Raw genomic sequence first — 14529 nt, forward strand, 5'->3', positions numbered from 1 at the left:
CTTTTACTTCTCCCTCCACTCTTCTGCGAAGATGTTTCACTGGATCTTTTAATGTGTCTTTGTGGACATTTGTGTTCATCAGCCAAGAGGTATTGATATGTAGGTGAGGTGATGGAGGTCTGGGGTGCAGCCAGTGTTCCACTACATCCCAAAGGTGTTCAGATCAGAGCTTCACTCAAGATCTTCCTCTCCAAAGCATGATAACCATATCTTCATGGAGCTCACTTTGTGCACAGGGTCATTGCCATGCAGGAACAGGTTTGGGTTTCCAAGTTGAAGTAAACGCAAAATAATATTTAGCCTCCAAAGAAACCCTGTACTAGAACCACAAATGGCAGGAAAGGTAACGTGTCCCAAATCTTTTGTCCATTTAATGTAGAATGCTTTCTTTTAAGAAATTAATATAAAAATAAAAGGTTTTAAAAACACACACGTATATCCACATACACACGCACTCACTCACTCACACACACACACACACACACACACACACAAATATAAATTATTCACTGTATAATTTGTAATTGAGCTTCACATTAGCGAGTTTCTATATACATAAAGCATCCATACCATGTTTTACTTGAAAAAATCTTACGAATGATTTAATACAAACTTTTATCCAGCTTGATAAATGATGTGCTGTTGGGACACACTGGTGGTAGACTGGTAGTAGATAAATGGTAAATAGGGAGATACCTATGCTGGAAGTGTAGTCTGTAGCTCCAAAGATGAGCTCTGGGGCTCGGTAGTAACGAGAGCAGATGTAGGAGACATTGGGCTCACCACGTACCAGCTGCTTAGCACTGCAGGGAGAAAGAAAAAAAAGAGGAAAAAAAATACTGTTACTACGGCAAATTATTCTTCGTCACCACTGCAACCGATATTACTCTTTATTACAGTAATTGTGGGTTTATGTTTCTCGTTTTACTACTGGGGTGAGGTTCCTGAATTAAGGCCGCCAGTTATAAAGATCATAAAATGTCCATCAGAATAAAGTCAAGGTGACTGGATATGTAGTTAAAAAAAAATGAAGAGCTGGAATTCAGTCCATTTGACTTGCAGAACTTTAAAGAGACGGACTGTAAATCTCGGCATTTTGTTATTAGTTCTCTTTTTTTTCTTCCCCTCCCACCTCCCAAAGTCACAGAGCTTTAGCACAGCAGTCTCCGGGTCCAGCAGCAGGTTCTGGGGCTTGATGTCTCGATGACAGATGCCGAACGAGTGTATGTATGCCAGGCTTCGGAACAACTGGTACATGTACAGCTGAAACGCAAACAGCAATTTATTTTCATTTTTCGTCGGATGATGTTGCCGTTGCATAAAGCATCACTTTTCACCAAATTCCATGAGAATGAAAGATGTAAAAGACCTTCACGTAGATCACTGGGAGGATCTGCTTGGCTCGGTTGTAGTGGCGGGACACTCGGTACACCGTCTCAGGAACGTAGTCCAGGACCAAGTTCAGATACACCTCATCCTTCTGCCAGACAAAAAAAAATTACAAATAAAAAATTAGGTAAGAAAATCAGGCAATAATAAATACACATGAAATGTATATATTTTTTATAAGGCTTCATTAAAAGGGACCTTGAGTACCATTAGAACTTAAAGAAAAACTAAACAAATAGCAGAAAATGTGACATTTCTATTAAAAGATCGTTTCGATTATTCCGAATTGATCTACTAAAAATTTTAAATCGGCATTATAGAGTTAAAAAAAAAAGAGCAAAGAAAGAAATGAACCTTTGTTATATGGTAATATTTTATCTGCAAGATTTTCGGTTAAATTCACTATAATTTGATACGACAAATCTGTAACAGATCTGGTTCCGGGTTGGGAGAAAGAGACGACAGGCGATGGTTCAACAGATAGAGCTTTCTTTTATTTCTCGTTTACTTTTTGCCCCGCTGCATTCCTGTACTCTCACGCCGGGACACACCCCCACTCGCGGTAACGCACATCTTTTGCGTAACGTGTAACCCGCACACACTTTGTAAACGTATTGTTTAAGGGCAGGATCGTCAAGACGACGATTCGAATACGCTTAATTTTAAGAGCAATGGTTCTCATAGTGGGATATGTTTTTTTCTCATAGTTTTTTAGATTACTATGCGATCTCCGACACGATCACCAATTGCCGGGTCTATTTGAAGCCTTGTATTGCTCATGTAGAATTTATTAAACTATATATATATCAAACAATGTGTATTAAGAAAAAGTTTCACGATTTGTGCGACATACGCATAAAATGCTGTATTAAAACTTATTAGCCTGTTCTTGGTTACGCCCTGGTCTAGTGTAAAGTGAATCCAAGTAGGACCCCCTTGACTCGCACAATAGACAGCGGCTGATGATCAAGGCAACAGAGCTCCATTATTTTGTCTGATGTTTTATGATGCTGCTCACTGCCCTTGCAGTAGGGTTGCTTTCGTTGATACATCTGTTACCGACAGCTAAGTGAGTGGAATCTAACAGTATACAAATAAACCAAGTGTAACTGCTTTGAGTTTTGTTGATAGAAACTTCACATATATATATATATATTGCTAATGGTGCCATTCATGTGCTTATACTTATAAATGCTTCTATTTGGAAATCTGTCTATGGAAGAGCAGTGCTGTAATTATACTAAGTGCTTTAGATATTTTTGTGCGTGTTCCTTTGGCTCCTCAAATACCTTTACTGACTTACAAGATCGGTGTAATGAACCAGGCTTTTCCTGCTTACGCATCACTGATCATAACTGTAAAATTAGAAACGCTGATATAACATTGATGTTCAGTGTATTTTCAGAATTCGGGGCGTAAGACTCATCACAATGTCAAACTACTTGTGTGTCACAGTAATTGTCTGTCTGTGGGGACAAAGTGCGTCTCTATATATGGAGTACCTGTGTGTATGCAGCTAGATGGTTACGGTCACTGAAATCTTTCACTTGCTATGATTTTACCGCTTGCTTTTGTGTTTTTTTTATATATATATATAAAACGCCCTCCTGTTGCTGCGTGGCCAGGGGGAGAAAAAACCCCGACTGAAGATGATGAGTCACTTTCTGCCTCACAACAGCAGCTCCACAATTACTCTCCTACTGGCTGGACGGTTTGCGTAGAGTGATGTGATTGGCTCATCTTAATGGTGTGCGCCGAACGACGGCGTACGATTGGCCCGTCGAGGCACAGATGCTCCGTGATTACAACGAGCAGCCGCGTGTCATCCGCAGACGCAGGATTAGATTTGTGTGTGTCTGTGTGTGTGAGAGAAACGAAGAATTACACTTAGAAAACAAAGGCCAGACAGGTCAAATGAACCAACTGAACTGAACGAAGGAAGCAAATGTTGAATGGCAAATAGTTGACTTCAAGAGTAGCACTTCAGGAAACCAAATACATCAATATGTAAAACAAAACAAAATATAATACAAATAGCAAAGCCCTTATCCTCTTACCGGTAATCTCCCCTTTCCCATTTCTCTTTCTCATATTTCTCATGACTAGTGTTGCTTATAACATTCCCACCCCTCTCTCTCTCCCTCTCCCTCTCTCTCTCTCACACATCTCAACTTTCCCAATTGATCACTCACTAATTTCTCAACTCACTCATTTTCTCTCATACTACTCAAATCTGCTTAGTTTTAAGCAATCACCCATTTTCAGATCTCTCCTTGTCTCTCTCCTGGATCTCTATCACATCAGTCACGACTTTCTGACTCAATATACTGTTTAAACAAAATAAATAAATAAATGGTGAGTAAGAAGGAATATAAGTATCCTTCCAATATCTGATAGTTGAATACTGAGGTCATCAGTACAATAAGTTCATGTTAACCAGGATGTTTTGGTTTGTAAATCATTTTGATAATTAGATCAAATATCCTGTCCCATTTTTTTGTGTGTAGCTCCAGATCAAATAATCCCAATTAAAATCCATTTAGACAGTCCAGGGGGGGGGGAATACTTATGCAAGCCAATTTTAGACCTCTTCCTTTTTCTGTATTATCTCATTCTCTCCAGAGCAAAGAGCAGAAACAAAACAGGATGGCGTGTTTCTGAATACGTGACGGGTCATACCCCCATCACTGTGCCAATCGTCAAAATTCCACTACCGTGTGCATACAGAGCGTTTCTTCCTTGTCGTATACACACCGAGTAAGCAAGAATCAGTTTTGAGTACACTGGCTATGGCGCTCTGCCAAGCTGGATAACTGCATGCGAGTGTGTGTGTGTGTGTGTGTGTGTGTGTGTGTGTGTGCACCCTATCATCATAAATCCCATTCTAATCATGGTTTGTGAGCTAAGGCTTCTAGCTATCCAGGAAAAGCAGCAGCACGCTGCACTTAGGGGGTGCAGGGAAGTCACTGGGTTCAGAGCACTCAGTCAAGTCAGCCAGACGAGAACTTTCCCACAAGTCCGTTCACATTCGCTACTATCGGCTTTTCGCAACATTTTACACCTTCCAGACACCTGCTTATTGACTGCTTTGCTTTCTGAAATTTACAGCTTCCAATTATATATATATATATTTTTTTTTTGGTGAAATAATGCATACTGACACCATGCTTTATTTCACTAAGCATAAATCTAGAGACGTAAAGCGCCTTGAAAGGGATCTCCATCTTGCATCTTTTCCAAAACAGACGCAAATAAAAGTCTAAAGAAATATTGTTCTATTTTGGGTGTGTTCTAGTTTTCTGCTTGCTGCAGGACTCCCTGGGCCGCAACCGTGCAATGCATCCATGTTCATTCCATGCTGGAAGTCTTGGGTCATTTCCACACTCTGGGACTTTTGCCATGGTACTTCTGATAACGTGTGAAAGCTGTTGTCGAGTCTGAAAGCGGTCCAGAAAACTGAAAATAGTAATCTAGAGCTCTGCATATACAGCGACAGGATTTCTGTGGCATTACTTTCTAATTCGGGATTTCATAGAGGCAGGGAAAGGGTTACGATCGGAGGAGACGCAATGCCTCATTGATCTATGAAAGCAGAATTTCATAGGACTGGAGCGCTGTAATTAGCTCGAGGCTAGTGTAATTAGCGTAATTAGCGTACGGCTGCTGGCTTGTAACATTTCTGCACAATAACAATCATTCGAAAATCACTTCTGCTTGACGATTGGTACCAAAAATGTTTTATTATATGGCAAAAAGATTGTGGACTTCTGACCATCACACCCTCTTGCTGAATATCCCATTATAAATTCAGTCCCCCATTTGCTGTAACATAAAACCTCCACTCTTCTGCTAGATTTCTTTTCACTGTGGCCGTGTGAATTTTGTGCTCATTCAGCTAAAAAAGCGTTAATGAGGTCGAGCACTGATGACGGGTAAAGGGTGCGGTCGGTATTCCAGCTCATTCCAAGGGTGTTTGGGGGGCTCAAGGTAAAGGAGGGATGACTTCATAGAACTCACCGCGTTTGTGCCGTCACTGAAACAAAATGTTCCAAAGCGGTTCCAGGGTCACAAGACATCCTAGACAGTCGTGTTCTACAGAATTTGTGGAATATCTTGTATAAATTCCACATACGGGTGTAATGATCAGGTGTCCACAAACATTTGGCCAGATAGTATAACTCTAATTAAACAGACAGATGCCTCCCAAGTGTCCCAGAATTCAGAAGAAAAAAAAGTGTGAAAGCAAACCTGTGATTATGAAGTAGCAAATTGTAGTAATGCACAGAATATTTCATGACAGTCAGGAACACAACCAGCTGAGCCTTTAAATCCTCTCTTACATTTATGTTGTTCTAGGTGTCGGCCAAATGGAAACCTCTAAAGCCATTATTTGACGTCAACCGATGTTCCCAGATTAAAAATAGGGCTGTTCCCATGTAAACCACCTGCCAATCAAATGCCTCTGAGCCCCTGCGGGTTGAGTAAATGGCATGATGGGATTCCCCTGAAGACCCACTGCTGACAAGCATGGCTACTGGTATGACACAGCAATGTGTTCCACTTTCAAAGCGGTGCTAGGAGCAGCATTGCATAAGCAGCAAACACACAGACAAGCCAAAAGGTGCCACACGAATGACAGATTTTTGGCTATTCTTGGTCACAGTTGGTTTCAGGTGAATTTTGGGGGGGATTCAAAACCAGGGTCATGACAAATGGGTCTTCTTTAACCATGTCCATAGCAGGTAAAAATACACTAAGAAGCAGCTCATCAGGGCTACTACGTATTTTCTTATAATTTTTTAATCATCGTAAAGATTTTTTAAGACCATATTTTAAATTTCAACAACATGCCTTACATAACAATCTCTTGATCTGTATGTCAGAATCTCTGACGATTGCAATCATATTGCAAAATAATTGCCGGATGTTTGTTGCTAATGTTGAACAATTGTATACCACGTTCAATGTAGAGTATTTGATCAAAACTGCAATTTTAAAAACAGTGCAATCTTATTAATTTACTAACATTTTTAAACTTTAAGACTTCAGTCTTACAGCAACAGAAGCATTGCTCATTAACAATTCACTAAGAAACTGCCAAAAAAAAAAAAAAAAAAAAACGTAACTGAAGTCGATTTACACCTAATGGCCATGTCCACACTAAAACGTTTTTGTTTGAAAATGCATTAGTTTTCTCTTTCCGTTTTGACCTTCAGTTCACACAGAGATGGGGAAAACTTCGATTTCAGAAAACGCTCTTCAAAGCGGAATACGTGTAAATACGCCGTTTTCGCATTTTTAGTCATTGGCCTGACATTTAAAAAAGGATGGAAAGTATATAAACGGCAGGCGAAAATGACGCGGGTCGAGTCATCTTGTGTTTTGCTCGTGCGCGGTACAGGGATGAAAGCGTTTTCAGACGTCTCGGTGTGAACGAGCGACTTTTGGTAAACCATTTAAAGAGAAAGTGTGGAGGCGGAGCTTTTAAAAATGTTCACGGATTAGCCTTTGTTTTATAAAGATAAACAAAAAAATAAAAAACAAGGAATATTTTTTACAAATCCTTAATTTTATATCCAATTCCAATAGCGCAATAGTATGGAATCACAATTTTCAATACTCTGTTCTTTACTTCATATGAATCCAGACCTGGTAATCACTCAAATCACACTTTCGTACTTTTCCAAAATGTGGAGGAACCCTGGCTCGTTGTCCCAAATGCTAATCATGATTATGTAAACCATCCGAGGACAGTTAAAATGAAATTTCCAATATAAGGTAAAAAAACAAAAATGCATATAAAATACAAATCTTTCTCTGAAAAGTCTGTAAGAAAACCTGTATTTCTTGCACACTTATTTCCAGACCGTTGCTTTCAGTGCTGGTACGTGCATGATACCGATCAATAATCTATAATAATAATGTAATAATACATTATATAATGTATTATGATTATAACATGACGATAATGTAATAATAATGGGGGAGGTGGTAACTTGGTGGTTAAGATATTCGAATTGGGATCAGAAGGTCATAAGTTCAAATCCCAGCCACACCATGGTCAGGCTACCACTCCAGGTTCCCTGAGAAAGGCCCTTAAGCAGCCCAAAGCTGAGATAAATGTAAGTCCCTCTGGAAAAGGGTGTCTGCCAAATACAGTAAACGTAATGTAAATGTATAATGTGTGCATTTCATGTTATTTACGACATCCCTCATCACACTGAGATAATTATTATTTTTTTTAAAACCAAACACAATGTGATTAAAAAAGCGGAACTTGCTGACCTGACACACACTTCTACTTGTTATAGAAACACTGGACACTAAACCACACTCCCTGCATGCTTGCAAAATTGGGATTAAGTTACACATAGAGTGCATATTAACAAACAATTCTATACAGACGTCCTAGTTTGGAGTACGTGTAAATACTTAAATTCACACTCTGTTACAGTATAAAATAAAAAATACATGGCATACCAGTGCTGAAAGAAGGTCATCAAGGACCACTGAAACTCGTTTTCAAAATCAAACTGGGGCACCTGTAGTCTTGCATGGCTCTCCTGAGGATGCCAATAGCACGGTTTTCTTTATTATAAACTATTTTCTGAATGAAAATGTCTCACCTGCTGTTACACTGCCACTCAAAGTAAACTAAATATTACATAAGAGAGAAGACAGGATAAAAAAAGAAAAAGAAAAGAAAAAGAGAGACACGCACCTTATCCCCACTGGAGTAGAAGAAATAGCGGAGACGTACAATGTTGCAGTGGTCCAGCTTCCTCATGATCTGCAGCTCGCGATTCTGCATTGGAGAGAGAATTGACAGGGATTAAAAAAGAAACAAATTCTAATCAATTCACAACACTGAAGCACATGACAGACACTACAACATTAGCTAGCACAGCGCTCTCCACTAATAGTAGCATCTGTGGTAATTACATAAAAAGAAAAAAATGTGCTTAATCTTTTGATCAAAGAAACAAAACTGTGGATCTGGATCAATTCTGTAAGGAGGAATGGTCTCAGATTCCTTGCCATGTATTATTATTGTAGTATTACTCTGCATTATAGAAGATTCTCAGTAAAAGAGGAATAACACAAAGCACTACCTAAAAGGGGGCCAATAATTGAGCCACACATATATTTAACAACAAAGGGTTAAACAATAAATATTTTTTTTTCCAGACTTCTTTGCTGTTATGTGCCAAGTGCCAATATCAGTGTAGGACACTGAAAGCTACAATTACAGGAACAAAAGGCTTGGAAATGTTTTAAACCATAAATCTAACAATAATCAAATATAAATAACGTGCTCATCATTATATAAATAACCAGACAAATTTTTGTTTAAAAAAATAAATAAAAAAACTCTAGGAACTTGGGCCAAACCGTTGATATTTTAGATTTAAAAAAATATATATTTTAATATAAAAATAAATCAATATGTTTTATATTTTAAATATATAAATATATATATATATATATATATATATATATATATATATATATATATTTTTTTTTTTTTTTTTTTTTAATTTTTTTTTTTTTTAGGTTTTTTGTATATATATATATATATATATATATATATATATATATATATATATATATATATATATATATATATATATACACACACACACACACACACACACACACACACACACACACAGTACAGACCAAAAGTTTGGACACACCTTCTCATTCAAAGAGTTTTCTTTATTTTCATGACTATGAAAATTGTAGATTCACACTGAAGGCATCAAAACTATGAATTAACACGTGGAATTATATATGGAATTATATACATAAAAAAGTGTGAAACAACTGAAAAATTTCATATTCTAGGTTCTTCAAAGTAGCCACCTTTTGCTTTGATTACTGCTTTGCACACTCTTGGCATTCTCTTGATGAGCTTCAAGAGGTAGTCACCTGAAATGGTCTTCCAACAGTCTTGAAGGAGTTCCCCGAGAGATGCTTGGCACTTGTTGGCCCTTTTGCCTTCACTCTGCGGTCCAGCTCACCCCTAAACCATCTCGATTGGGTTCAGGTCCGGTGACTGTGGAGGCCAGGTCATCTGGCGCAGCATCCCATCACTCTCCTTCTTGGTCAAATAGCCCTTACACAGCCTGGAGGTGTGTTTGGGGTTATTGTCCTGTTGAAAAATAAATGATGGTCCAACTAAACGCAAACCGGATGGAATAGCATGCCGCTGCAAGATGCTGTGGTAGCCATGCTGGTTCAGTATGCCTTCAATTTTGAATAAATCCCCAACAGTGTCACCAGCAAAGCACCCCCACACCATCACACCTCCTCCTCCATGCTTCACGGTGGGAACCAGGCATGTAGAGTCCATCCGTTCACCTTTTCTGCGTCGCACAAAGACACGGTGGTTGGAACCAAAGATCTCAGATTTGGACTCATCAGACTAAAGCACAGATTTCCACTGGTCTAATGTCCATGCCTTGTGTTCTTTAGCCCAAACAAGTCTCTTCTGCTTGTTGCCTTTCTTTAGCAGTGGTTTCAAAGCAGATATTCTACCATGAAGGCCTGATTTACACAGTCTCCTCTTAACGGTTGTTGTAGAGATGTGTCTGCTGCTAGAACTCTGTGTGCCATTGCCCTGGTCTCTAATCTGAGCTGCTGTTAACCTGCGATTTCTGAGGCTGGTGCCTCGGATGAACTTATCCTCTGCAACAGAGGTGACTCTTGGTCTTCCTTTCCTGGGGCGGTCCGCATGTGAGCCAGTTTCTTTGTAGCGCTTGATGGTTTTTGTGACTGCACTTGGGGACACTTTCAAAGTTTTCCCAATTTTTCGGACTGACTGACCTTCATTTCTTAAAGTAATGATGGCCACTCGTTTTTCTGTACTTAGCTGCTTTTTTCTTGCCATAATACAAATTCTAACAGTCTATTCAGTAAAACTATCAGCTGTGTATCCACCTGACTTCTGCACAACACAACTGATGGTCCCAACCCCATTTATAAGGCAAAAAATCACACTTAATAAACCTGACAGGGCACACCTGTGAAGTGAAAACCATTTTAGGTGACTACCTCTTGAAGCTCATCAAGAGAATGCAAAGAGTGTGCAAAGCAGTAATCAAAGCAAAAGGTGGCTACTTTGAAGAACCTACAATATGCCATTTTTCAGTTGTTTCACACTTTTTTATGTAATGTATATAATTCCATATATAATTCCACGTGTTAATTCATAGTTTTGATGCCTTCAGTGTGAATCTACAATTTCCATAGTCATGAAAATAAAGAAAACTCTTTGAATGAGAAGGTGTGTCCAAACTTTTGGTCTGTACTTTTATAGAACTGGTATTTGCCAGGTACATACACAGAATTGTACAAAACCTCCCCATCTACATGGGAACAATTAGCAGAAACATTCCAGAGTTGAAGTGATTGAATGTGCAGATCCTTATAAAGTATAAATAATAATAAGATTAACATTGAAAAAACGATGACACTAAGTACTTACACTTATAAAGAACATTTCTGTGTAAAGCTGCTATAAGAATGCTCACTGTTAAAAGCGATTTACAAATAAAAATGAATTAAACTTTCAAGAGATTAACTAGACTCAGTTATTTATGTGCTGCTCTTCATTCGTGGTTCATGCATTTCCTCAAGACATCACATATTAATTCAAGTTTATTCAGAACAAGAATTTCAGCGTCTCATCCTGATCTTCCTCCACAGCAAAAACGGTCGAGACTCCATCCTTACTTTAAACCTTTTGTCTTGCAGAACTTTCTTGATGGCCACCAGTTCTCCAGTGTCGCACAGCTTGGCCTGGTACACCACTCCGAATGAGCCGTTTCCGATGACCTTGGTGTCCGTGTAGCTGACCTCCTGAGGTCGATCGGGACCTTGGCCGGGGGTCGCGCCGACGGTCGTCATCTTACTGCCATCCTTATCTCCTGAGAAGAGAAAACGTTTTAATATTGATTTGTGCTTTGTTAGGAAGCAAATCACTGACAATGTACAATCATTTTAATAAATACAACCATTAGTCTAAAACACGGCTCTTCTCATCCCATCACGTGAAGTGTTACTACATGTTCGTTTGGGGGCAGAATGGATTCTGCGCCCCAAACGCAAAATCTATGTTTTTAGTGCGATTTCAATTCACGCCGGCCCCCATGAGCAAGTTCTTCCGCAAATTAGTGTTTGAAAGGTGAAAATTGGGATGCTCAGTAATCAGGAGACAGAGAGAGGGAGAGACGTAATGAGACGTTCACACCTGCGCTCACGACCTGGATGGCACATATTCCCTCCTCGGAATACCAGCCATCTAAGAAGTGAATCTCCGGTCACATGATTAACACTCGTCTTCGCAGCCGGTGTGCTAATCCGAGATCAGGTTTTGCGTTTTACATACTAATGAAGCGAGCTGCATGTGTTGATGTGAGATGAGCCTGGATCAGCATTGTGGAAAAGGGAGACGTTCAATTCAGGACACAAAGCAGCTGCTTCTGGGGGCCACGTTATAGCAGAAAAACAGGGAGAAAAATCTCGGCCATTGCGTTCGCTTAAACAAACTACGCATAGGATGGCTGCAAAAACGCTCTCCGTAATGTTTCCATATTAAATGCATAATTCTTCGTCTGTGGCGGCGGCGATATTTCACTGCGCCATCAGTACTCATTTCTCTTAAACTCTCTTTTGCAAACACACAGGAGCTCAAATGAAGCAGCACAAATTAGACTGTAGCCTTATCGTCTCTGCGATTGCTCGCAGGATTACAATTTCACACACACGATTCCAAAAATAAACAGGGAGGCTATTATTTTAGGACTTGTACAAGTGCAAGGACGCGATTTTGGTCCTCACTGATCTAGTACAGAAACCAGGAACCAAACAATTGCTTGGGAAAACGCAGAGCACTTCGCTGCGGCAAAGGATGTATTTCTGCTTCTTTACCACTTCCACAAAACAACAGTCTGCCATTTGCTGGTCTTTGCCTATCATTATTATCAGTAAAATGCTGTCCGTTAACGTGTACACTGCGCTTACGTCGCCTAGCGTCACGTGATCAGATATTCACGTTGTTTTGGGGTGTACAATTATTGTACGATGTGATATACTGCCCTCAAGCTGTAAACAAAAAGAAATTCCTCCCTACTCCACTGACTGAACCATAATGCAGTCCTTGGCATGAAATAAAAACACACACACAGACTAACTATTTATGCAGCAGTGGGATCGGTACTTGTTAAGCACCAGCAGTAATTCAACAGACACTCGCGCACAACTTAACACCAAAGCTGTAGACGTGTCATCCGAGGAAAAACGCAAAAGGGAGGAAAAAAAAAACGGTACGGCAGCATGAGCTGGAACATGATCGCATGAGGTGAAAATAGTTTTATGAGCCAATCGTTTTCATTCATTCTACACATTGGTGACAAATTAAAAATTAAGCTTCTTAGTGGGGTGTTGAGACTCTGAGCTGCCAGAGGAGGTTCAATGCTGCATGGCACACGGACTAGGAGACTGGAACTGTACATGTGGGACGAGGAGCGTCATTTCTCCGAAGACATGCAGTCGTTTGAGAAATAAAAAAAATTAAAAAAAGCCTGTTACTAATTAGGCTTGCAGAATTCCATGAAATTTCAAAATGGGAATTATTTGGGAATTTACAAAATTGCAGGTTACACTATAAAAGGAGAACAAATATAGTTAAAAAAATTATATATATATATATATCTTGCAGGATAGTCAATCAAATTACTTCCTATAAATTCCTTCAAGTCCCTGGTAAGTTTCCAACTTGGAATATTACAAAAAAATTCCCCAGATGAAGTTTCCATGGAAAGTTACTGGAAATTTCCTGGAAATGTTCCACCCCTTTGCAACCCTAACACTAATAAACTCTCACCATTCAGAAGATAAACATTGGTGCTCATGAACAATGGCAAAAGCAGAGAATAACATGTTTTGCATGTTTTTTTGAGACAGTAAAAAGGAAAAGCGCTTCGTTAAATGCTGAAAGCAAGCTAGAGTTCTCACCAACTGGTTTGAAGAGATTGATCACACTGTATCTATACTGGTTTTATGTCAATGATTCCTTTATTCAACAAAAAAAATCGATTGAATGCCTCAAACTTGTCTGTATACTCGTCTATCTGAGTCAACAAAAAGAATAAACAATTGATTCACCTATTGGCAGATCACATAAAGGTATAAAACAGCAGGGGTGAAAAGATATTAAACATGACAGATTTTGTATAACTCAGTGTTGAATTATTCTAAGATCTTTTGACTTTTGGCATGGTAGAGTCGTCATTTTAATAAAGAAATGAGTACGAACGCATTTATAATGATTTCCATTGACCGTTAGTCTGAAGTTTATAATATGCAAAGTGAATAAAAAAAACCTGAGTAAGTGGTTCTAAAAGAATTATCAATGAACGGGTCATGTGATGCAGCCTGATGTGTAAAGGTTTTTTTTGTTTGTTTTTTTTTCAACAATAAATGTACGATTTGAAGAGAGCATGCGTGAGTAAATCCCTGAGCATGCGTGAGTTTTTACGACAGTCTAGCAATACGGATTCTTTTGCGTTTTATATTTTATATTTTCTCTTAAAAGGAGGAAACCCTGACCATTCTGCATAATGAGGGAGTGAATAAATGAAGGATGGAAAAATATTTAAAAATATTAAATGTGAAAAGAAAAAAAAAAGAAAAAAAACACACCTGTATTACCCAAATGGGGTCTAACAAATGTACACTTTCATTAAATCTTTCCATTTATTTAACTTTATTGAATCAAACCAATTAGTGCTTTTTGAACGATTACTCAATTTAATCAATATAATAAAGTTCATTTCATTAATTTTTTTATTTTTTTTTATATATATATAATATAATTTCATATATTATTTAACCAAGCAGGCATTTTGTACCGAAACTTCAATTTTATGTATATAATTAATTAAATATTAAATTTAAAAAAATATTAAATTAAATATAATTACATTTAACATTACAAAATGTTCTCCTGCCCCAGAGGACAGGAAATAGGTGTGCGAGTGTGTGACAGATCCACCACTCCCCTGTTCAGGCATGAATGAAGTGATGAGTCATTGAAACATAAAAAATTTTGAACGAGTCATACAAAGACAATCC

General features: G+C 38.6%; 1 protein-coding gene across 3 annotated transcripts in view; it reads right to left on the reverse strand.

Moving 5' to 3' along the window:
• Positions 1 to 14529, reverse strand: part of gsk3bb (glycogen synthase kinase 3 beta-b) — a 33628-nt gene that overhangs the window by 6131 nt on the left and 12968 nt on the right. For all 3 annotated transcript variants that reach the window (XM_083523138.1, XM_083523140.1, XM_083523139.1), the window contains exons 2-6: positions 11128 to 11321; positions 8111 to 8194; positions 1370 to 1480; positions 1133 to 1263; positions 697 to 803 (exon numbers count right to left, since the gene is read on the reverse strand). In XM_083523138.1, the coding sequence (XP_083379264.1) occupies positions 697 to 803; positions 1133 to 1263; positions 1370 to 1480; positions 8111 to 8194; positions 11128 to 11321 (627 nt within the window). The remainder of the gene's footprint in view (positions 1 to 696; positions 804 to 1132; positions 1264 to 1369; positions 1481 to 8110; positions 8195 to 11127; positions 11322 to 14529) is intronic.

Source organism: Silurus aristotelis, assembly GCF_946808225.1.
Source record: "Silurus aristotelis genome assembly, chromosome: 20".
Classification (NCBI taxonomy): Eukaryota; Metazoa; Chordata; class Actinopteri; order Siluriformes; family Siluridae; genus Silurus; species Silurus aristotelis.